Genomic DNA, 25,930 nt, shown 5'->3' with positions numbered 1-25,930 from the left:
GAATGGAAAACTGAGGACCAGACATGATTTACTAAAAATTGGGTTCACTGAGAACAAAGCGCAGAACTACAAACAGGAACAGTTAGGCAGAGTGACAGAAGGAGATTTCCAAATATCAGGTTCCTATAAACCAGACTTCAGGTTAATATATTTTACAAACGCCAGGTGCAATGGTAAGAATTCCAAGTTTAGAGAACTATCTTCATTATCAGCGTAGTGATGGAATAAGCTGATGGATTTTTTGAGGTGGATCGAACTGTGTTCAGTGTTTAAACAAACTGATAGAACGTTATGGTGCTCGCACAAAAAGCTAAAACTGTTCAGCTAATGGCTCCCCTATTGGATAAATATTTGAACAACCACCAGGGACACGCATCATGAAGAGAACAATCTCCAGACTGTCTACCCCTCCGTCCATTGGCTAAATTGTTGCAGTAAATAGATAATCCAGAAAGCAGTTTAAATATCATTGGAACGGGGGAACGGTGCACCGATTTTACGGTGCTCACTCTTTTGGCTTTTTCCGTATTTTTTGTCCAATAGCAAGCTGTTGTCTGTTCAGACCAACGAAACTGATGGAAGGGTCACTTCATTGTGCACACACGGATAAGTTTATCAGGGTCACTTCTCACGCCAGATTGAGTGGTTTGAATAGTGAAAAATGGGCAAAAATTAGTGCAAACTTGACCCGGAGCAGGTGCTGGAGGATGCCAGAGGCCCCATCCAGCATTTCGTTTATAAATATTCTTTTCAGTCAATCATCATCGATTCTTAGGAAACTGAAACAATCGTAATAATAAAGGACGTGAAGATACCGCGTGCAAAACCCCGTATATTATGTTAAATGTTTCAACCTTTAATGACTGGATACACACCGGCATTGTGGGGAGAATACATATTTGTTCAGTTTCCGTCGGAAAATATACATACTGAGCGAGTATTCACCACTTATGTACAGGGTAGGCTGGTCGCCGAAAGGGTGATGAAGTACTGATACTTTGCTTGACTGAGATGTTAAGACTTCCGAAAGTGGGATCTCACAGCGAACTAAGATTGTGAGTGTCATCATTACCACCCCATGTGGCACCTACTAATACAGCCCGTTTCCTGAGAAAGTGAAAGAGCGCGAATCGCTTGGTTTTATGACAACCACTATTTCATGCCGAGGCAACGCTCTACTAATCATGCGGTAAGACAAAAAATTCCAACCTCGAACACACTGGAAAAATCTGTTTGCAACATCTGAATCGACGTTATTAGTTTACAAGGGAAGGAGTGGCCTCAGAGCCTATGGTGACAGATAAAAGCCATCAGTTTGCATGGTGTTGCCCTTAGTTCTCTGCTCTCATCAGAGGCGTATATTCCTTTATTCTAAGATAATCTATGCAGGGCTCTTTTCGCACAACCACGTGAAGGGTGGAAGAGAGCCAGAGGCGGTCAAACAATGACTTGGCAGCGAAGTATGAAAGCCATTACCAGCAAACTCAGCTGCGCTGGTCACTACCGTCTTCCTGGATGGGGACCCCGAGACGGGTCACATCAATGGCTAGAGACATTGTCAGATATGGCCCAGTCACACCCTCAATGGCGCTCGTGCATCCAACCTATTGCCTTCAATGCATAGCTTCTTTTCCAACCCCCCCCCACTTGACAGCCCACTGACAGTGCTGGATTTATTCACCAATTTATCAGCTCTCGCCTGCAATGCGCAGCCACCTATCCCGCGGTTATTCAGCTGACAATGATGATGATGAATCTATGCAGCTTCATGGTGAAGTGACTTATCGATAGTAGTCACTAGAGTTCCTTCCAGTCGCTCTGACCGGTTGATCGACTACCTTTACTTCAACACCATCGAAGGAGTCATCGCAAAAATTTTATTCCCACGGCATTCCCGCGATCTGTGTGCATTTTTTTTTCAGTTCACCTTTACATGGTTTAGACAGTTTCCTATTGCATTGTAGCTATGACAATAACTGCTCTGGCAGGAAATCATTAAACTGTACAAAATCCGTTGCATTTCGTGTCACTTCCAATCAGACTTTTCATTGAAGCGGAGCATCGAAACTTTCGAGATATTTGGATTATGAACGAGGAGAATCTGAAGAAGCTCACCAATCGTTTGCTGGAGGCTAATCGCGTGATAAACGAACAACAGCTTGGTTTGCCGTGGACAAGACCTGACATGTGAGTTGGTATCACTATAAAGTTCTGTTCGTTCATTTCAAAGAGCTTGTATCCATGGGAAGAGAATGCTGTATTTTATTTTACCGCGACAAAAATAGACATTGAAGTGAACATTTTGTATACGCTATCATAAAGAGCAACACCGAGTACACTGCCATCACAAGAAAGACTAGGTCGGTGGACCTAACTCGGGGCAACCAGAGCTTAGTGATTCCCCAAAAGCGCACCTATCCCCAGATGTTTGTTCACATGCATTGATAACATCGTAGGGTTAGGAAACGACAAAGAAAAAGTCAGGTGACGTATCGGAACGGAGCGTTTTAGGCAGTGTCCATTCTTCAGGATCAATTGAATAACTAATAACATGCATTGAAGTCCAGTATAAAAGACAACTTAGGCACTTGGGCTAATCTGTCAATCGGATAAACATCAGTCAGTTGAATGAACAACTCAGTTTATGAAGGAACAGCTACAACTGAGAGATACGCATGCACCAACCCTGTTTGGTTTCGGACAAGGCGTTTATAACGCCAAACTATCACAGCACATCCCTTTGTGAAGTAAAATGTTCATCGTAATGGAATCGTTCTGAGACTTATCACATGTCAGCAACATCCTGCGCACAGACATATTCCTGCTTTCAGTATTGTGTCCAATCTAACACTGTCACCAGTATTGTTTATTCTTTCAATCGACTAGACATTTGAGTTGCCACCGTAGAAATGCTCTAGCTGAATGATTTTTTTCTGTGAGCCCACAAAACAAGTTAGCGTCATTGAGATTTTGGGAAAACTTCAACACATCCAGATAACTGTGCCGCACTTGCAGGACTAGGGATTCACACGACGAATACCATGTTTTAATCCGCATGTATGGAATTGTTTGCACTAAGTTGAAGGGACAGAAAATTTTACTTCATTGATGTATCAACCAGTTTATCCAACGGAAAGGACAAAGGATAGAATTAGCGTCAGACTGATAACGTCAGATATATGGTCGTTTTCCCGAAAAACGCAATGAAGGAAAGAGGTGAAACCGGCTTGCGCGCACATGTTTGGGTTTTGAAAGCAATGCTCTGTTCTGTCCTAATTCATGGCTGTAAAACGTTGCCCCTAAGAGTAGGAGACATCCGGAAGCTGTAAGACTTTAAAGACTGCTATGTTCGAGAAACACTAAGCGTCAGGTACCTGGGGAAAGTGTTTAGTTACGAGATCCGAAGACGCTGTCGTAACTTACCATGGCTGTCTCAGGTCCCCAAAAATGACGTTTGCATTCATTAAGGCGTTAGGCAACAGGAGGACCTTATCAAGTGCCCCTTCAGTAGTCACGGCAATGGCTGTAAACAACACATTTATGTCTAACAGAATCAATATCGTTTCACGTGCTTAATCTTGGGTATTACTACCCTACTCCTACCCAGCAGTTTATGAAACACATGACTTCGCTGGTGTTTGCCAACCACGGACAACCATCTGTGTTTGAAGTCACACTACAAAACACTGTGCCAAACTATAAAAACATCCCAAACTATTGGGATGTCCCAAATAGCACGTGGTCTAGAAAGTAGACTAGAATATGCGTCGAAATGGCTGACTTTCCGTTGGATAGACAGCAGCACGAAAGCATAAGCAATATTTGGGGTTTTAGCCTAGTGTTTCAGACTTGGAATGGGTCGTATAATTGAAGGATATGAGAGGCACAATAAGCTGCTTTTCGTCTTTCTGTCCCTGAGTATCAGCGCTGAGCAGTCTAAATATCTAATGTGTAGCGTTTTCTGAGATTTAGCTCAACATTTCTCAGTTTGGTCACAAATTACCCAATCGGATGTCATAGACATGAAACACAGGATTGGACAAAGAGGTGTGCTTTGCATTTGTTGAACAGTCTTAGTTTTACCGTTGAAAACTTCACCATCCTTTGCTTCCGAAAGCTTCATAAAGGCATCAGCTAACTATGAGGACAAGGACTCTAAAGCTATCATTTCACACAGCAACAGCAAGATCTGGGTGAATGTTGTGGTATCAAGCATTATTCTTTCACGTATGTAACTCTACAGCTGTATTCGTTAGTCCGCCAATTGTTGATTGGCAGACCTGGCTATCAGGCTGAGTGGAATCCGGGTACAAATATCTGTCTCTTTTTAGCAAACACAAGTACTTTACCGTCGTCATTTGTGAGCTCACTCCGCTGGAAAGGTTCATATTCGCAGGTGGCCTAAGTGACACAGGAGGGGATTTTCCCATTAGTCTCCCGGTAAAAACTGGGCTAATCATACTGAAGGCTGGATAATAGTCTTCAATGGCCAAAAGTGTAGTCCATGGCCAACACTTGCACTGCCAACTTAAAATCATACGGGTTTTTCAATGACGTGGAACTTCAATATTTGGCATTCTCTACAGCTCCTGACCTCTGCACGTCAAATTTAGTTTGTAGCTACCATATCAATAAAAAAAATATTTCTCTAGCATTTGTTCTGAACCAAGAACGCGATAAACTCACAGGAATTCTAAATGAATCCTTCATTACCTGGTTTCAGTCTCTTCATCAGTCTTGGCTGGATTGGAAAAATTGAACGTGAAAAGGGTTACCTTTCGAAATAAGGCTACGATTGTACCAACTACCTGTGCTTTTTATTGCAATTGTCCTTGAGACACCTGTTTTTTTGTTGGTGTCATTGTCACTGTTTCTATGACTTTGATGTGAGTTTTGTGAGGCCTTCGCGACTGCTTCGTTCAGTAAGAAGGATGTGTCATCCTGCCGGGTGTGTAAAGGTTCATTTTGAGTGACTAAGCCCGGAAGAAGCACAGCTTGTTGGGCGAACCAGAATCAACACTCACTTTAAGTATGATGAGGGGAAGCTTTTCCAGAGAAAAGGTACAGAAAATTATCCGTCTCTGGCCAGTAGGAAAGTCCACCTCACACTGTTATTTTGAAGTCATCAGATGCAAGCCAGTCATCAACTCAGGCGGCTAAAATGGCCGAAGGAAAGCCTCAATCAGAAATCGACGTGCCCTTTGGAAACGCAACCGGACTCTAATCATGTCACTGTGTGGGCTCAGGTATCAGTTCGCTCTACCTCATGATTACACAGCCTGAAGTGAAACACTTCTGTTTGTCAATTTCAACGGCTTTGATTGTTTGATATTGCGTTAATCTGGCCGAACATCTACGGATTTCGGACAGCCAAGATGACTACACATAGTAGTTAAAGGATGAGTGCAAGAGTTTTTAAAAAATCAATTCCATCGACTTTTGGGAGCGTGCGTCTAGGCAATCCGACTCGAATAAAAAAACGCAGGATTTCATCGACATAACATCTTGTGGACTCCTGGAAACCATACCAACAACTAGCAACAATGATGGTGGACGCAGATCCCGATCAGTTAATAGACTAAAGAATGATGGATAGAGTCGGCTGGTTGCAAAGGCTGGGATTCGGAAAAGGATTACGCTGCAGTAAACATTTGTGCCGAGTTTCGGATAATGCGACAACCTAGCCAAGTTAAAATAAGTGTTAGCGGAACCATTTGCGAAAAAAGATGTAGTGATTGTTCATTCGCACAGTCTTCACTGTGCAATCCAGTGGACAGCTAAGCCGGCTTTTGTTCAAAATAATCCCTGGAAGAACCCAACTGGTCCGAACACCAACCTGCCATCCGACAAAAGAAGTCCTGCCAGTGATATGATTTCTTTCGACGCGACAGGACATCCAGCCCGAGTTGTCTGCTGCTGCATTTTTCAACGAGGGTGGTTAAACCCTGGCAACCCTAAAACCGATTATTTTGAATAAAAGTAGAATACCGCTTTAATGGAACGCTTCGCCCGTGACTCCATCCTTCAAACTGGACGAAAAGAAATCATACAGGAACCACCGTGACTTCAGCCTGATGGTCATGACATCCAAGGTGCGTACGTTTTTCGATCACCGGAAAAGGTGAATTTGTAAGAAAAAATCGGGTTTCGCCATGGCCGAGGATGTGTTGACCGCATCTGTACCTTGAGATAGGTTGTCAAACGTCTTATGATAGCTGTTTTTCTTCATTTGAAGACTGTTCTAGCGGGAACACTGTATGTTAACTCATTTGAGGTCTGAGTTCACCAGAAGTGTAATACAAGGCCCTTCAAACAGTTCTCAATTTTTTTTATTGAAGTGCTACTTGAAACGTCATCTGCCTCTGGAAACTCGGGGAGTGGATCGCTCCTGGAGTGTTATTCATAGATACCGAGTACGCGGACGATACTCCTTCCCCTGTTTCAGCTTTTCTAAAAATACAAGCGTCTTTGAGGAAAATAAATAATTTTGCCGTATGGTTTTTTATGTACTTCGCACACTGAACTTGTAAGTTGTTGTTATAAGGCTGAGTGGGATCAAGCATGAACCTCAATATCCCAAACAAGACAGTCGAAGTCATAAATTTATCAAGCTTTGTCGCTATGTAAGTTTCGGTGAACTGGCTGAGGACGATACCAGTTCTCGAATCTGGAAGGTCAGCCTCCACAACTATGACGCAGATGTGATAACCAGCTTATGCCACTGGCAGAGTGTACTTCGCGACGGTGTGGTCTTCACTGTTTGAATGATCAGAAATGGGGCCTGTATGCGCAGAGGACGTATGATATTTGTCGGCGCCTTATCATCATTGGCCGCGTCTGGTTAGAACATCGGATGAGGGTTGCTAATGTAAGAAGACGACTTTAGGAGAAACGAACTGCCTCCCAAGGAGTAGGGTGTAAAATGTCTATAGTTTACGCTAGTTAGGACATTCACTTCACAATTCAAGGGACCCTCTGCTCCACAGGGCTTCCTTGTTCAACTCTGAGCAGGGTGGAAGCAATTGATGGGCAGATGCTCTGTAACCTGGCAACAAAGTATTAAAGACAAACTAGCAAGCTCTGCCTCCCTGGATGAAAACATCGAAACTAAATTCATCGATGGTTAGTGATCTGGCTGAATCCCCCAGTCATTGGAGCTCCTACATCAAAGATGTTACCAGTTATGCGGGTCTGTTTAGTTTTTGTTCCTTCAGAATAATGAGGCAATAGCTGACAGCATGATATGAACTGACGGAAATGTACACTGAGCTTAACAGTTTGGTGACCGCATGAAAATGACGATGATAAATATACAGGATTATGGTTAATAATGGCTCATTGACCCTAGGATCATTCAATGGGTTGGAAGAGCTTTGACTCGAGTTTCCTACCAAGGTGCGTATGCAGTTACAGTGTTAGCTAAGCAGTCGAAATGAATAGACATCCTTGAGGTAAGTTAGCTCCGCCGCAAGATGTAAACATATTGCTGAGAACTTCGGACAATCAAACACGATAAATCTTTCGAAGAGTATCGACTACCAACCTTGAACACTTGTAAACCATTCGAAACGTACACAGTAGCTTTTTGCATGATAATGACGTAATACTCTGTGAAAATACACATCCATTCTCAGCGATTAGTCGGCCTTTCTGCGAAGGAAACAGGCGCTTCTGAAAAAGCAGCGTTTGTGAATTTGCTTTGTGTAATACATCAGTCTATCAACTATTCTCCTTACACCTTTGTCAGTAAACACTCGTAGACCTCGGTAGTTATAGAATTTCCTGTTAAGCCTCGAGGCAGCGCTATCTAACCCCCGATACGTACCTAGTGGCCTATCGATCAAGGGTGTGGTTCTTTCGTTACTGAGTGCTGTGGTTTGTGACTTATCATATGAGCCCAAAAACCATGCTTTTAGTGAAAACTCTTTTAAAGGACCTTTCTGGTCAAGAATGTCGCCATTGTGGATTAGGACTAGTAACTTTCACAATCTCTAAGATTTTGGGACCTTGTGCGGCCGAGTATTCTCCCGTCTAAATCTAAGTCTGAGAGCTTTACGGGTCCAAAATAAGCTCCAACTTACCACTGAAGTAGATGTCAGAAAAAGGATTTGGAATCCTCTTTTTCCATGGTGCTATCACTGGCAGATGTCTCACTGTTGTCCAACTAAAGATGACGATTGCTGAACCGTGCAAGGCCCAAAAATATTAGCAAATACGATTACTACTGTGTTTAATCTAGTGTCGGTACAGAAAACGTGAGGCTCGGGTTTCGAATCCCCTTGAGATAAGACGAGTTCCTATGATGTGATAGTTTCTGGAACACTATGGAGGATGCCACTAACGTACCATAACCAATTTAATCCAACTTGACATGAGCTGCTGAAAATTGTATTCAATTCCCCCTATTGGATGAGAAGTCTGAAGAATCTGCTGCCTGATCTGTTTCGGTTGCTCGATCGACCTTAGCGGACAACATCTTGGTCCTAATTTTAGGTAAGTTGCACAGCGGGAAAATGCCGCCAGTACATAATTAAGATTGCTGAACTGAATACTTCTCTGCCGAAGGTCATCATTGTGCCTTGTGTTCGGTAACAGAAGCAAAGTACCTCGCCAACCATAGACGCCTTTGCCATGGACTTTGTTCGCCGTAAGGAGATTCAATCTCCAAACAAATGTGTCAGTCCCATTGGACCTTATAGTCCACTCCAACAGCATTCACTCTGCGTTGAAATGAGTTCCCAATATGCAATATTGCAACTTCGATCAAGCTCAAAAACATGTGTATAATTCCTTCCACAGGACCTTCATGTGTAATGTTGGACCGTTGACGGGACCGATAGAACAAATCACCTGCCGCCCACCAGCTGTCATTGCCATGCAATATGCTTTCCAGTCTCAGTAAGTTTCTAGTCTATCATGTACGCATATACTCCAAGTTCACGCAACATTGAGGCTGACGAAATCACTTCTATTGTGCATTCGTCTGACGAATCGTCATATTGCCGCCCAGCTTAGTATATTAGCTGACCAATAACTGGTGTATAACCAGTAATTTTTGGTATTTTTGTGATAGGATTCACCGTCTTGTTACGCCAAGTAGCTTTTGGTTTCAAATTATCATCATTATCAAACTTATCATAGTAGGTCCATTGGAGCCTCAATCATTTGCCTAAACCGAGGTTACTGTGCACTCCGTCCATGCGCCACCTACATGTGCCTTAGCATCCAACTTAATTTCGTGGTCAAACACTAAAGGGGCAGTGTGTAAAGCAAAACGCAGCCACTTGGATTAATAAGCGCAGAGGCTATATTACTTAATCATGTGCTAGTATTCAAAATGTTGCTGAAATCACCTCATGAGGATTGAGTGCACTGTCCATCGCAAGTAGCAGGTCGGTGACCGTGCATGTTTCGGTGAGCACGTGCTCATGAAAGGCGATCGTACACCACAGCAGCCATGCGCAAGATGAGTCACTCTTGACTACAGCATTCAAACTCTATCGAGGCAATTCAGCAGCATAGATAGTCTATATACATATACGTCCCATCTGCGATTGCAAACTTTACTCTCGTTACTAAGCCATAGTTAAGGCTCTATTGTATGTACTTCTGAGCTAAATCCAGCATCAGTGTTCAACACCGATGCTTCATTGCCGTACAACCATATCCGAACAGGCTACTTCGTATTGATTAATGGTTATCTGTCCTTAAAGCTGTACCCACTTATTCAGTTATGTAGTCCAGTTTCCGGCAGAGATGAAGAAGTTAGGCTCCTTTCAGAACCTAAAAGGGTTTGGTCTATTTCACAAATATTCCGCTTTCAGTAACCAGTGCACGCCTTACATGGGTGCGCATAATTTGAAGAATATTTACAACCGACAAATAGATAGATGCATGCTCAATTAAAACCCTCAATGCAGTCTTAAGCAGATTGAACCAGCATTGTTGTGCCCGTGATACAGCTTATTATGTTGTTCATCTGTCAATTCATTGCCTTTTCTTGCCAGGAAAAGCCACACACTTTAACAGTACCGTCGTCATCATTGCCTTCAAGAACATCAACAATATCCGTTAGAAACTAGGACAATGCTCTCCTAGAAAAACTGAAGGGGCCGGAAGAACACAAATCTAGCTAGCTTTTGGACTTCAACAAATAACACATTCCTGAAGCTCCCAATAACAGATTCCAAGTGGCTAACTCACTTACTATAGTCAATAATCCCTCCCGCATTTTCAATTCCGGCCTTAAAGTCCATCTGACTAATTGGATCTCACATGAACGCAGTGAGCAAATAAGATTGAGTGATCTTCCCTGGAAATTTTTCAACTATTGAATATTTGGCATCTTCTGTTGTGTACTGAGGGCCCGAAACTCAGTTTCCACACTTAAATGTCGAGAGCGTAAACTTTTGCAATGTTTTTAAGGCATAGGCCTCATTAAATGTTCTTCAGCTGTTCATTCACTCCATCATCGGCTAACGAACTAGACAAATCTGGAGCTAATGAAGTCAAGGCGCAATATTTATTTCACTGACAGCATGAATATGTTGAGTCTCTTAGCAATGAGTGCCACTCTTGTTCCTGCGTACTTCATGGACTTGCTTTGATGTACAGATGAAAATATTTCTTGCCATCTGCATGCTACTCAGGTGTTTCAGTATTCCAACCAATGTGATTACAAAAACGTTATATGTTCATTCGCCTTACGTGTTCAGTATGCCCAAGGATACATGGCCGCTGTCATATGCTCCCAAGTGGCAGAGCTTCTACTAATGAGAATGATGATGGAAAGTAGTGCTGATGCTGCAAACTAGCTAAAATCGCCATGTCATCACATGATTGGGTGATGGAGTCTGTCGTTGCACCTCAGAGAGGTCGACTTTATATGCTGTTCTTATACATTGTCCGAGTTACATTTATGTGATTAGCAATACTGGCTTATGCTCAACCCGACAACAACCTTCTGTTGGCTAACTTACCAGTTCCAAAGAACTGATACTGTCCTCTATGGTTCGCTCTTCCATTTTCAGAAAAACACATGCCATGGTAAAGGCTGAAGCAAATAAGATTCCAGAGTCTCTTCGTGACGTTTCTCCGGAAGTCGTGCGTGATTTTCTCAATCTACTCTGCTACGAACCGGTAAGAAAATCAAACGATTATAGTTTTGTCTGTTCAGAAAATTACGATGAATTCTAAGGTTCACCTGATTTGTGGTATGGCTATGTATTTCCAGTCAAGATCTCACATCAATTCATTTCCGACAACCATTACTTTATGGGCTTCTCATGGGCAAAAATACCTCACAGAATGTCTGGACTTCATAGAGTTCAGTGATTAGGTTTGAATCCAACCTGGCCGTTCCAATTTTCACTCTCTAGGCTCAAATTACCCGACATGAGCTCGTATTTCCTTCTGGTTGCGTGGCAGCTACGCACCGACAGGACTCCAAGACTTTTAGCACAACGATGACTTCATGATCAAGTGAATTTTTCGAAGGGTGTTTTAACGGCGGTAGTCATTAACTTTGAGAACGTAAGTTGTGCTCATACGCCTTGAGGCTCAAGTAAGAATACTTCAGGTAAGGGATCTCTGTTTGCTAGCATCGGTACCTTACACATCACTGGATATGAATATGTATATAGCGATACCATACACTCGAAAACTTCTAACTATGCAAATTCCTTATCTTTAGGAGTTTCTGATTGAGGAAAAACTCAAGCGTTTGCTGAAGCCCTTAACTCATGAAGAAGAAACGCTTATGAGGTTGGATACAATTCTAACTGTAAGTACCTGAACCATAACCAAGATTTTCATGTTCCCCTGATTTTTTTTTCATCGTTTCAGCATCTGTCTTGGTCCTTGGGTAAAGCCAATTGGTTTAGGTCTATTTGACGGCTTACAGACACTTAGCACGCATAATGCGATCATAATTGGTTAGTTCCTCATCACCTGTTGCAGTATTTCTGGAAAGTTCGCAGCTCATTCATTGGAGTTGGCTTTCAGTTACTGTTGACTATTATACTCAACAACACCATTCGACAGATCTCCTGATAGGAACCCCACAAACATGGAGATAAAATAAAAGCAATTGATAACGAATTCATTGGCATGACAGAGTCTAAAAAGTAACTGTCATTCATGGCATTCACCAAACAGCAAGAGACTAAGGTGAACATCCACAAAAACCTGACCAAATAAACAAAGCTCAAATCCACAACCATAGTGAGGAATATTTGCGGTGTGGCAATGTCAATCAGGTGTTGAAATTCACAAACAGGATACCCCAATATCTTTAAATCCAAATGACTTTCGCCGTGGTTAGTAGGTGCGTAAACATTTCTCAGGATTCATACATAACCCTGCTGAGTGGTCAGAACCATTCCTAATCTGTCAAAACCCTCATGAAGGACCTGGTTGATGCCAACCGTCGGATTTGCAGCCTTCGCCTTGACAGTTTTGCGTATTAGTACATTTTCCCACACACGAATAAAGTAAATGAAAACCTAAACCCGAGGAGCCTTACTGGGATTCTACAAGTTTTGATATTAAGGGGAAGTTTCACATTTTTTGGTGGCTGCCGCCGTACGAGTAGCACTGCTTCTTCAGAAGGACAATCAAATAGGGCGGACAAATAACCTAGATTGTTCCCACCTGATGAAGAGGTCAAGGAACTTCACTTTCTCCCGGATTTCCCTGTTGATTTTCCTCACTTTTCTGCCTGCAACAGTAAGCCTGAATAAAAGTTTACTTGATCAGTCGGCCAACGACTTAATCAAAACTCTGTTTTGTTGTCAGTGGCGTACTAGTTTAAACGCGTCTACTGTCAACATAACAAACAAGAAATGTTCACCTTTGACAAGGTGTAGAACACATTTCTACATATTTGATTTACCCTGGTACTTCATTTTTCTAGTTTCAGAAATAACTAGGTGGCTCCTAAAAGACTACTTTTGTGTAAAAGGTGCTAAGATGCCTCCTCATTATCAAGCCAGAAAACGCCTACTTTGAGTCCCGATCGCTCGGGCTTATTGAAGCCCGCTATCTCTCAGTCCTTATTGCAGTGGACTTTCCCGTGTGACAGGAAACAAACATGAAAAAACGGATTTATGTGGTTATTACATACTACAAACCGTAACATAAAATTGCAAGGCGTCTAGCGTAAAGGGGTGTGACCAGATATAAGTTGACGTACCTCTGAGAAAAAGAACAACCACACATCTGTTTGGATGGAGAAAAGCGTCAGTCGTATAGCAAATTGCTTCTCATTTTCGTTGCCTCTAATGTTTTTGTCTTTGCAAAAGACAGCCCACCATTAATGCGGTAAGTAAACCATGGTTTTACGTCTTAAATGCACCGGAATCCCAACAAACTCGTAAAGTGATGGTTATTTATTTATTCGTTATTTACATCTGGTGATTGGATTTTAGGCTCTTGGTGTGACCAACGAAGAGGAGCTGAATTACCTATTCACTCATTTTATCATACAACCGACACACACACATTTTTTGGACAAACAAACCCGATCAGCAAAGGTGATTCGGCTGATACAACCACAAACTGAGGCGGTGATAGACAGTCTCGAAACCGAAAGTGAGTTACCAAAATTCAGCCCGAGTGTATGCAGCACATTCTTTCGACCGACAACTTCCACACCAGGACTCAGGAAGTTTCATAAATAAAAACTAGTTGCCCATGCATACTCCATGACCATTCTTTTCAGAGGCAGCAACCGCTGAAACGATATTAAAACCCAACTAATGTGTATCCGCAAAAGGCATCATTTAGGTTTAAATAGAACTCTTCTTGGGGAAGCCAAATCGCCTGACCATTGGAATAAATGTCAATAGCAGACAGCTCCTGAAATTAATCTGAGTGTGCCAAATTTGAATCACTGTGTTATACCATGTTTTATAATGTTATACGATCACTTCATGCAGGGCAACCTGTGGTAGCAGTGTTAGCAGGATGAGTTGTTTGGACTGGCACTTCTGTATCTATGGAACGGCCATACTGCTAACTCCCAAAGAAGACAAGACTCAGAATGAGCTGCTCCCGAAATAGCACAAACGAATAGTTTCAAACAGGACACAACATTTAACACACAACGAGGTAGACAATGAAACCCTCACTAGAAAACATTAAAAGCGTTCTGGAGTATATGTATCAGTTCAAGCTAGAGAAGATGAAGTGAACTGATGAGTTGGCAGAAAGCTGCCATAATAGAAAACAACTGCCCAGACAATTGGGACAACCGTTGCACTGAGAGACTAACAGAACCCCCAGTTGACAAACCAAAATAACGCGAAGAAAGAGCAACGATAAGCAAAACTAAAGCAAGATTCAGCATCCACAAAAGGTCGTGGCCAACATAAATCGATGCTCCTGTGTAGCAGCCAGAGAAAAATATTGTCAGTCCTCTGATAAACAATAAGTACATTTCGTTCGCGTTGGATCACATTCGGTCCGATTCCATCCATTCTCAAGATATCGATGAAGCAAGCGTTTCCGGACTGGGAACAGACAACTCCGGTGTTATCCCGGAGTAATTTTACGTTTAAAGCAGTCGAAAAAACTTTCCATTACAATCAGCCACGCAGTCCTGCATAACACTTTTCACCACAAGCACTTGGGTGCTGTTTGCGAAACGACCCACATGGACTGTATTGCACAATTCATGAGTTCGGCCGCCGTGTTCCTTCTGGAGATGCCACAAGTACTGCTTAAAGACCCTAATTTACGGCTTTTTGCGCTAGACTGATTACCGACTGTTATAATGTTTGGAAAACCCCTAGATGTTGTTTGCGACATTTACACGTTGTCGTATGAAGCGCCACTAGCGGTAATTGCCCTTTTTGGGACCCATCGGATAGGCGTGGTGCAGCGGTTTCATAGCATTCATATTTCCTAACTGGTATGAAAGTGAAGCTATGAACTAACTGTGGACAAAGTTGATGTCGGTGGAAGACCTAAATGAATCTCGCCCAAATCTCTCGTTTTTTTATGTCCCTATAAAAAGCTTTGTTTGAGGAAAAAAAATACATCAACGCCTTGAATGCCACTTCAGCTGAAGCGTTTGGCTATCTTTGGCTTATCATTGAGGAACACCATGAACGAGAGATCCAGTCGATATTCACCTGAGCTTTTTGTTAAAACTGGCGTTGCTCTTACTCGGTTATCTGGTGAATTCCCATCTATTTACCCAAAATATCCTTCAATGCAGGTCTTCCATCATATGCCTGGTTGTCACTAGTTGGCCGACTGAGTAGAATGAGCTATTTCACGTTTGACCGATGGCATTCTCTATACGGAGACCGAGATAACCATTTCGACGTTTGTGTGTGTGTGTGTGTGTGTGTGGATAGTGAAGGCTACCAGTATGCGAGGACTTCATAGACCACCCTATCGTAGCTATTTTGCACATCATTTGCTCAGTCATTCCCCCCAAAAAAACATCTTCACGCACAAAGGTGGTTAGCGTACGTTGCAAACAAAAGTTCATTGGTCCCACCTAGTACAGAGAGTTATCCAGTGACAGTGAAAGGACATTATGGAGAAAGGCTTGAGGCCAGAATATTATCCAAATGGTATTCTGTCATCAATGGTTAGCGCATTAGGTGGCATTGTAGAGATTTCCGCTTAATATCTTTAGTCAAAATCGGTATATGGCTGCTGAAAAAACAGGCAACAGTAAACATGTAGCACTGGCTACTATTTTAACACAAAGTTTAAGGTGTAAAAACTCAATACGAATTAGTTGGTTACTGAAAACAAATACGATAACAAGAAGTCAAAATCCTCCAAAAACCTTTACCTAGTACATCCTCACTTCTGAAAATTGACAGCACAACCTACTGGTTCAACTCAGAATGTGGATGAATCAGTACAAAAATCGGACGAAGAAAACTTTGTGACGGCCACATCGGCCGATGCTGCGATCGCCATTGATTGTCCTCCAATCAACGATGTGGAAGATGGTCTCAGCAATCACATCAATCAGCATGTGTCAGTACAAACTGGCAGGACTAGTGATATACTGGCAGATTTTTCCGAATCAAAGGTAAGTTTTTTTTCTTGCTCCAGATAGGATAATCTTATCACATGCAATCCCTGCACTCTAGAATCAGAACCAAGTAAAGAGCGCATCATCTCTATGGTCAGAAAGAGTCCCGTTTAGATCCCAAACTATAAAGATATTAAGCCAAAAAGCGTCGAAAATAGAGTCAAACAACCTGAAGTAAAACAAAATGCAGGTTTTCAAGTACCCAACTCACCTGGCCAGGTGGGCAGAACGGTAAACTTATCATGGAAGTTTCACTGGCGGAATAATAAGACGGACCAAGTGGTCTGGAATTCGGAGAATCCCTCACACCTAAAATTAACTTGAGCTTATTAGTGTTCTCTGTTGTTAACAACAAAAACCACTTGATAAATCAGAAGGCTAGAAAACGACACTAATAAAATTTGCTTTAAGGGCGTAAGGTTACAACACCTTAATCGAGTCGAATACAATACCAAAAATGGGAATGTGCAAATGAAGGACTTATCGTTCTGAACGGAAGTTGCAATAGTTCCACCGATTTTGGTTTGAGCGCAGGTAATCGTGTTTCTTTTGGCAGATTCACTGCTACACGTTCTTAATTATCCGCGGTTGTTGTTGGGTCGCGCCGGTCTGTTCCGACGCGCGAGTGATGCGTGAGGGTGTGTGTGTTTGATTGTGTTCTGTCCTTATATAGGAGAGTTTGACGTGTGTATAAAACATGAATCGTTCCGATGCGTACTAGACAGGAACTGACTTGTATAGCAGGTCAGTCGCGGGATCTAGTAAACACGCATGTACTGGACAAATTAGGTGAAACCGGTTGAGGGGACATGGAAATGTCCGCTACAAGCTCAACATCCGAAAAAAATTGCAGACATTTCACCCTTTTGGACTATCTTCCCAAGTTGGTCCACTCCAAGCAGCGGATTAAAGTGTCAGTTACTGGCGAACCTTTCGCGGAAATCGCACGGTGTTCAGCTATTAACTAGGAGATTGCAACCACAAGGCCTCCCATAGTTTAGTGAGACTATCCCCATCAGTGTTTCCCAGGAACAATGAAGCCTTTCCTCGTTTTGTTCCTTTTTATGTGCTCTTCGGGTTTTGAGTTTAGGTTTATCGTATTTAAAGGATGAAATTTATAAAGCTATAGTAAGATCCGGTCGGCGAAAAATCTTACAGGACAGTTAGAATCATCGGACTATACGCAATTTGTATTCAGTAGGCGGTAAGAACAGACGGATGAGGGAAGTAGATGCAGTGCTGAGAATTGATTCTATGGCCAAATACGTTAATAAACATTATGAATCAAGCAGGATCTGCAATGGGTAAGAACAGAAATGAGGGCAGCGAGCAGCATGGCCCTCTGGAAGTAATAACGAGTAAGTACCAAATGATGCACAAACGTATGGGTGCAGAGAGTCAGGCAGTGTAAAGAGGCCATGTACATAGTCAAACGCGGAGAGGACAGTCAGTACGTTCCGGGGTAACGGAAACTGTCTGGAAAACTGGTATCAGGTGAATTTAGCACAAATTAAATAGACTAGCAGTCTTTAGCTGAAAGCATGATGAGGAAACGCGTGCCACATGTTGAATAGGAATGTGTGTTCAGGCCCATTTAAAACAAATTCTCAATAAACACTATCAAACGAAATGCAAAATGAACCTATATTTGACAAATAGGGCTGCCTCTCATGTCCGGTGGCGTAGCCAACAGCGCGCTCGTCTCCCACACGAGAGTTTGAGTTCGGTTCCAGGGTAACCTGCCTTCCTAACGGAACAGACATTGGAAAATAGGTGAATTTGACACAAAATTGAAAAACGAGGACGGGCAGGCGACATAATCTTGACGCTGGTAACTAGAGGCTAGACAAACCCTAAGCGCGAGCAAAAACTCGGGGGGACAGGCAACACGAACGCAAAGCGTCATTATTGTAAACAGGCGTTAATCAGACTACTCGTGAGTAACCAGAAGTGCAGAAAAGTAGTCTCTAGCAGCAGCCTCATTGGGGGAATCACCAGATACATTGGCAGTAATGTAACCTCGAAAAGGTATATAATTGCTCCACGGCGCTTACAAATGCTGAGCCTTGGTATGATAAGTGTGACAAAACATCCCACCTGCATTCACTCCGTAATTACTCCCATCTCTTCAGGGGGGACACTAAGATGAAACCGTCACTTAAGTAGAGAAGAATCGGTGCATCTGCACAATAGGACTTCAAATCTGTAGATTTTGCCCCTAATATTTCTTATTTTTTCGGTTCACGGAAGAGTAGTTTACATCACCATGCTCATAAAAATGAGTGATTAGTTCCGTCAACATCAACCTAGATACTTAACAAATATAGATACATCGAGTTGATGGGCCCATCATTGATTGGCGATTTGGCCACTTTTGTTGCAGCAGAAGGCGGGAAATTTGTGTGAATCCGTTACACCTCATGGGTTGTTTTCAAACTATGGAGGGCAGCTTATGCATGGGCCCTCAGAACCGTCACTGATCGACCACGTAGTGCATTTAATGTCACGATCGACTGAGTCCATTGAAAACAAAACGTGATTTGGTGTCTTTCACGGTGATATATTCACAGAATGAGAGCTGTGGAAAGCAGTGACCCGTAAATAGTTGGGCTCGTTCCGCGTCAAGCAGGTCGCACGGTGAAAGCGCAAAGGAAAATTTAGGGTTGCAGTTCTCCTACACATATATGTGTTTTTGCAAAGCTAGACTTCAGTGGACGCAATGACTTGAAAACACAGTTTAGGTCAGTATCCACGACAATAGGAGAACCGAAGCACAAATGCTATTCAGAGTGGGGACTAGCGGATCTACTTCCTCTTGTTTTTCATATAGCAGCCCATGTCGATTTGGACCACCTCACAGGATATGCTTCAAAAAGATCCAGAAGAGAAACATACAAACACCAGCGAAGTAACTGACGGTACCGTGTTCCATGCGGATGACGAAAAGGATGAGCAGAGACCGTGGGAACTAGTTTCACCGGTGAATGTGGTGAAGGTGTTACACCAGTTCACCACAAACATGAAACGCAGAGAAAAGCGGTGTGGCGGTGCTGCATCACCGAAAAGTCACCCAACCGATGTGGAAAATGATTTTAGAGGGAAATCACACCAATCGGACAAGCATGAAGGAAATTCAGGAAAAGAGACGTTGGTGTCAAAAGTTGTCTCCACTGGAGTGGAAACGGATAAGAGGGATGACTCGTATGATGCTGAATACTGGAACAAATACGCGTAAGTCGCAAATTCCCATCAGTAAATAAAATCTCCACATTGCTTGATGAAGATGCAGGGGGAACTCTCTCTTGCAGATAAAGTGGCATGAATTGTACAGACGCGCTCAGCAACAAAGGAATTGGATGAAATTTCTCGATAAATGCGAAATAGTTTTCCAAGTTTTCAGAAAGTGTGACAATTTCTGGCAAGAAATGCTACATAACAAGACCGTTCCACATTCACAACCATCCGCAGAAAAAAGTTCAATCCAGTTCTACCCAAGCGTTTCTAGTCAAGTTCCTTGACTCGGCAAAACAAGGGACTATGACGCATTCAGTCCCTTATTTAGCAAATAAAGACACCTTCGTAGAAAGGAATGCAGTGCTTCTTCACTCGAAGTTGACAATGGCATGATAGGGACGGATTTCCCTAAACAGTAAGCATTTGGTTTGCCTTATATTTGTTCTTGTGTCTTTGATGGTGCTGTCTTTTTTTTTCTTTATATAGAAACTTATAGGGGTCTCTATACACATACCGTATGGTGATGTGGTTCTCCCAAAAGACCTTAGGAAATTATTCGCTTGAGACTAAGAACCGATTCCAAGTAACGCTACTAAAAAGCGCACATCTAGAATGTCTAATATATCTCATCCCTGTCAAAGTGATATCCGTCATCGAATGAAGCCTGTGTAAACTAAGTGTTTTAGTCTCCCCTACGATAGCTGTCGAAAACTGGCTGGGATAGAAAAAAGCGAAGGGCCAAATGAAATCACGTCAATAAGACTCACGTTGTGAAACCTGAAACGTCAACGCAATCGTGTTTTATCACTGTTGAGTACCAGGCGCAACCGAACGAACAAAATATGAAGTGGTTCATAGGTACATAAGTGCGTTTTCATTTAAGATGTCATTAATCCCCCCTGGGCTGCGTTGTACTGCAGCCACGATGTCCAGCCGAATGTATTGTATTACTTGCGAGATCCCAGTACAAGTATCACACACAAAGAGTGCAAACAATACAGAATGACTCCAATGGACACATCTACTTGACATCCGAAAGGGTATGAGCACGAGAGGATCTCCTGAACGAATGTATACGGAAGAAATACCCTTGGGAAGGGGCTTTATTTGGGGAGTGTTCCATGGCCTTTATAAACAGTAACGCATCATCCCAAGTGAATTGGAAAAATAAAATGCAAACATAATGAATTGCTTTATTTCTGTCCCAAGTATTCAAACAGAAAATGTCTCTTCCAAAACGGTTGTATAAGGTCGGGTAATTGTGTATCACCTTTCACTGCACATAACACGCTTGTCGGAGATGCTCCAGCACGTGACTACGGTCAAAAGCGTTACCATTACTATAACCCTCCAGTTCACACTGCGAGGCGATGTAGTGCAATTTTAAGAAAATGCGAAATTGTAGCACCGGATTCTGCTTTGCCGACGGCAATAGGCTGAGCGAATTTGTGCTATGGTCGCATTAGGTTTCCATTTGCGTTCGTATACTTGCTATTTATGTGATGAGTTTCTTGAGGGTTGGCGTTGATAACTCCTACAGACGTAACGACGTCGTATTGGTTCGGCTTTTTCTCTCCAGTTCTATTCACTCTTTGCTTACCGCATTTGGTTCACATCAGCCATGTCTTTGGTATTGTGATATACTATACACATGTATCCCCAGTTAGTACCGCCTGTTATTTCAAACCATGATGCTTTCGTCTGTGTAGGGCAGTAAGGCTGCAGTGACAACACCCTCTAACCCCGATGCGATCGCATCGGTAGTTGTCTTACTAATTGGTGGACGATCTCAAGCACGATGTTGTCACCTCAAGGACATAGCCAGTGGCACATTGAAAACACGTAACTGCCTAACCCATCTTTTGCACAGTGCGATGAGTGAATGGATGTTTGAACAAATAATTCTACCACAGACGACCGTAAGGGTGGCGGAGCAGGCCAGAATGTTGTGGCAACTGCGACAGTGGTACGGATGTTTCCAAACGGATAAGCTTGTTCCAGATCGGAGAACATAACCAGTATCCAGACAGAGCGCTATGATATGATTAATTTAAATCCCCTCGGCATTCGTCTTGAATGAGAGAATACGACACCGTCGGGTTGCCCAAACAATGTGCGGAAACAATCATTCCGAAGACATTTTATGAAGGCAGGAAATTTCGCCCTAAGGTTTCTTGCAGAAGATTGCCGTGAGTTTCTAAGGACTGAATATGAACGTCCACTGTGGGGACGAGTTGGTCCAAAACGCACGAGCAGTGATACGGATAGTTTAACATTATTCAAGATATTGCAGCAAACTGCGGAGCTGTTTACCAGTCTAACTACACCGTGAAAGTTGATGGACTGGATGTTGACACCGCAATATCTGTCAGTACACATAGTTCAATATTGACTGGCATTGAAGCGAGCCTCAGATAACTGCTCGCAATAACGCTTTGATGTATACGTTGTCCCACGCAAAAAGTAGTGGCAGGAGATGCAATCCAACACAAGGATTTCCACGACTAGATGCCGCTTGACATTATTCAATGCAGAAGGGTCTATAGTGCACGCACTCATTATAAGTTCATATCTTGCTGCACTTGAAGAAAAATCTTAATAGGCAGATAATCATCCTAATTCGATCCCATTAGACGGAATAGGCAAAAAAGTGAGCATGTTTGCCGTGACCATCCCCAAAGATGTAACACCGATTCCCATCACCCTGAATGCCTTGAAGAAGATTTTCCTGATTAACAACTCGTGTTCGGATATTGGAAACTGCATAAGTGTATAAATAGACTATGAACTAACCGAGCTTTCCTGCGAACGATGCACCACTAAAATGACTGAAGACAATTACACTACACATTATGCTAGACGTATCACTTATAAATTTGATGAAAACTTTCCGATAGCCCAAACCACTTTCGTTCTTTTTGAACTTCATTGTGCAGCTTAAATTGCACGAATTTGTCACTCGCTAGTTTGCCCCGAACGTAATGACGAACGTCAAAATGATTGTGACGAGTGGTTGAGCTGAATACCACTTTTATGAGCGTCATCATGAGACATCCTTCGTTTTCCTGCGTACCAGTCGACTGTAAATTTTAGAATAGGAGTTGATATATTCCGGCTGTGAAATCCATGTATCCAATATGACGTCCGCCACCTTCTGCAAGCGTCTATTACAAGTGGGAGTTTATTGTAAGTGAAATCATACGTCTCGTGTTGAGGCCGTCTCGCCTTTCTTCTCAGCAGTTCATGATCCGTTTCATTTTTATACGGGGCTTCATCAACATCATTCGATAAGTGAGCATTCGACTTGACGTGTGCAGCATATTTAGCCGGAGAATGTTATGAACCAGAGATTCAACCGCATCTCCTGTTAACACTTCCTAAACTTGCAGCTGCGCATTTAGCGTCACATGCGGACAAGTTGGTCCCGGTGCGCGTACTCGATGGGTAATCTGTGAGAACCGACGATTTGTCGGTTTTCAACTGCCTCGGTTACTGAGTTTGCGTTGTTTTTTACACCTGCAATCATCCCGATAAACAAGCCCTCCAGACTCAGTGGTCTGAAAAGCGAGCGGTGTCTCCCCGACGTACGCCATAGAGTAGAGCCGTCCCTTAAATAAACAGGTACACGCATTTACGCATACTGTAACTCGGTCAATATAACTAAGTCGCAGTGCACCCAACCTAAAACACTGGCTGGGACAATGCGTGTCGAATCGGTAGGTGATAAGTATGTGTCACGTGACTTGTTCCACACGGTCATCAGGCTACAGTAGTGCGCCAATACGCCAATTAGGGTTTCAGTCACCGATTGCTTTGCGGATAGGAATTGAAGGTGTGTGACTACGTCCCCCAACAACACAACGTCCCTTCAATTTGAAGTTTTCTGACCTTATTTGGCCGTGATTTATGTTCCCTTTCTTTAAGGCAGAGTGATCATAAATCTTAAGGCGAGACCTAGAAGAATTCTTACTTCCCCTAGAAGCGAAGTATCCCTTGTCGTATATATAGTTAAAAGTCTGGACCCATCAAAACAGTTCAGTAGCTCCACGGTCTGTAGTAATCCGGGCATATTTCGTGCGTACAAGACTCCAAATATATGGCTCAAAAGAAGCAGCAGCAGCATCATCGACAACAGGACATCAGTGTTCAACACTGATGCTTCACTGCCGGACCTTGAACCAAGTTGGTTTGCTGGCAAAAATCAACAATAGACAGGTACAAATAAGTGGTGCATTGAAAACACGTCAGCAGAAGCAAGAAACCTATACAGGACTTCGCGATGTATATGTTTTGGTGAGTTTCTGTTACAGGTTGCTCGGTATCGCAAAGACACAGTAAGCCTCCAGCGCATTGATCAGGCAAAGTACATAATTCAATATCCATTGGAATATATGTGAACAGGCAGCCCGCGTTTGTGTTCCTACTCACAAATGATCTGAGTTTAGGTAGGCTTCAGTGCATAATTTATGAGCAACAGATCATTTCAGTGTCTAGTTTTGGAACTAATTGTCATACGGTAGCGTAATTCTAAATCGCACGGTGTTCTTTTTCAGATCCACGGTGGTAACCGCAGAGACAGAAAAAGTTTGGGACAACTTGCACATAGCACTGGAACACTACTTACAAATATTGAAACACAGAGCCAAACTGATTCACGAATCCGAGGGCCTGCGCCGACAAAATGGAGAACTGCGCCATCTGCTGCAGCAATACCTAAATGCACCCGTAAGTTGGATGACTCGACACGCATGTATGCCTGACCATCAATTATGCTTTTCAACTGATACAATGACCTCGAAGTAAAACTTGAATTGATTTGATTTTGCCAACTAATGAATCGAGTACACAGCATAGGTAAGAATAATCCTGTGGGGGGAATCAACTGTGCATAAAGTAAAATCGGCCCGGTAACCCAGCTGTTTCGACCTCGAAATAACCAAGCATTGCGAATAGCAATTGCTTTACAGTATACAACCGACGTGTACAGCCGCGTGGTCATCATTAAAAATCGTTGCAAGACGAACCCAATATACATGGAATGCCGCATTATCAATCCAGTAAAATGTTAAGCGAGAGTATGCAATGCACATCTGTATCGAACAATGTCACATTGCCCTTCTCGACTTATTCGTGATATTATAAAAATTCTGTTACATCATTTCTCTTCTCTGCCGTTGTAGGTCAACTATGAACTTCAAATACCACCAGCAAAGACTCTCCATTTTGCATGAAAATTACGAACCTCACACATGGAAGAACGATTGGATCCAGTCGTCCGCACTGTAATGGAGTACATCCGTTTGCCTGGATTATACTGTGTTAGGCACTGAAGTGTATCGCTTCTTTTCACTGTACGAAAACAGATCTGCCCGTTGTTTTCATTTCACCGTTTCCAAGATGAACCATGCAGAGTAATTCCTTCCCAATTGTCCCATAGGACAAATTGTTACTTCTACAACTTACCTCCCAGAAAACGATTTCTCATCGAGTCAGTGTCAGTGCTGAATAACCGACTCCTCCAGTGTTGCATATGTTCTTTGCCAATCACAAGGCGCTCGGGTCGGGACTGATTTTCACCGCGCAACTAATGAGAAGTTACATTTACATATAGGATGAGCAAGATCAGACCGCTAATCCGACAGTAGCATAGGAAGCAAGTGGTGTAAGTGATCCTATGAAATAGGAGCTGCCGTGTATCTGTAGATCATCGAACCAACCAATCAACAATTGACAGAGGTACAAATGAATAGTTCTGTGTCCAATAAGTTCAAAAAATTCGGGGGAAAGTGATAGGTGAGCTCAACACACACTAGAGGGACTAAATGTGCGACTTCATTTATTTCAAACCCACAGAATTGTCACATGTGACCGTCATATTTGGGTATAGAGCGAGGACGCGTTGATTGCCACTGGTTAGCGACCATTTAAAGTGTCGAGAAAATCAGCCAGAAAACGTTCCTCTACCAGCTTGACATCAGAGACCAAATTCGTAAGAACGCCTTTGAGAGCAAACAACCATGAAAGCCACCAAGCACGATCAACCCTTGGGCAAGCTTTTCTTCATAACGTGACTGGGACTATTTCCGTCACGAAGCATTAACGTCGGTTCCTTTTTTTAAATCCCAACCGTCCAGTATCACCATGCAAGCCAACAACATCAAGGATGACACTGATGCATCACTACCGTACAACCATAAGAATCGTCTAATTATATTTCAAGCCTAAGAGTGAAAAGAAGAGAAAAAGAGTGGGTGAGGGAGGGGACTTAGTGCTGGCTTATGTCAAGCATTCTGGGGTGTCTACACCTCCAATCGCTCAAACAGACAATCTGGAAAGAAACTGATAGCATGATGGCCACTACCATCGAATGGCCTCCATTTCTCGTCTCCAGCCGAGCACAGGTAGGGTCAAGGGGACCCCATCCTGGAAGGCGTACAACACCAACAGCACCCAAAATCTTCATGATCTCTTTCACGCCCTTCTGTCATGTCATGCGTTGTCCATCCCGCTGTTTGCACCATTCTGAAGGAGGCGCGGAGAACAACACTCGTCTCGGTGGACGGTGTTTCGGTTTGCGCAGTACATGACCGAGTCATCGTAGTCGGTGATGCTGGATGCTTTCCTCCATTGAAGTGC

The 25,930-nt window shown here is 42.9% G+C and overlaps 1 protein-coding gene across 1 annotated transcript in view; it reads left to right on the top strand.

Annotated features, from left to right (window-relative positions):
- Nucleotides 1-24,814, top strand: part of T265_08736 (hypothetical protein) — a gene marked incomplete at both ends in the record, with an annotated part of 40,512 nt that extends 15,698 nt beyond the window's left edge. Inside the window, 9 exons of the mRNA XM_009174621.1 lie at nucleotides 2,041-2,187; nucleotides 8,800-8,898; nucleotides 11,031-11,139; nucleotides 11,693-11,782; nucleotides 13,428-13,590; nucleotides 15,843-16,057; nucleotides 18,891-19,291; nucleotides 23,848-24,019; nucleotides 24,475-24,814. Coding sequence (XP_009172885.1) covers nucleotides 2,041-2,187; nucleotides 8,800-8,898; nucleotides 11,031-11,139; nucleotides 11,693-11,782; nucleotides 13,428-13,590; nucleotides 15,843-16,057; nucleotides 18,891-19,291; nucleotides 23,848-24,019; nucleotides 24,475-24,525 — 1,447 coding nt within the window. The remainder of the gene's footprint in view (nucleotides 1-2,040; nucleotides 2,188-8,799; nucleotides 8,899-11,030; nucleotides 11,140-11,692; nucleotides 11,783-13,427; nucleotides 13,591-15,842; nucleotides 16,058-18,890; nucleotides 19,292-23,847; nucleotides 24,020-24,474) is intronic.
- Nucleotides 24,815-25,930: the final 1,116 nt, after the last annotated feature.

The sequence above is a fragment of the Opisthorchis viverrini genome, assembly GCF_000715545.1.
Source record: "Opisthorchis viverrini unplaced genomic scaffold opera_v5_238, whole genome shotgun sequence".
Classification (NCBI taxonomy): Eukaryota; Metazoa; Platyhelminthes; class Trematoda; order Opisthorchiida; family Opisthorchiidae; genus Opisthorchis; species Opisthorchis viverrini.
Note: the sequence above shows the minus strand (reverse complement) of the source record. Positions and strands in the feature narration are given on the sequence as shown.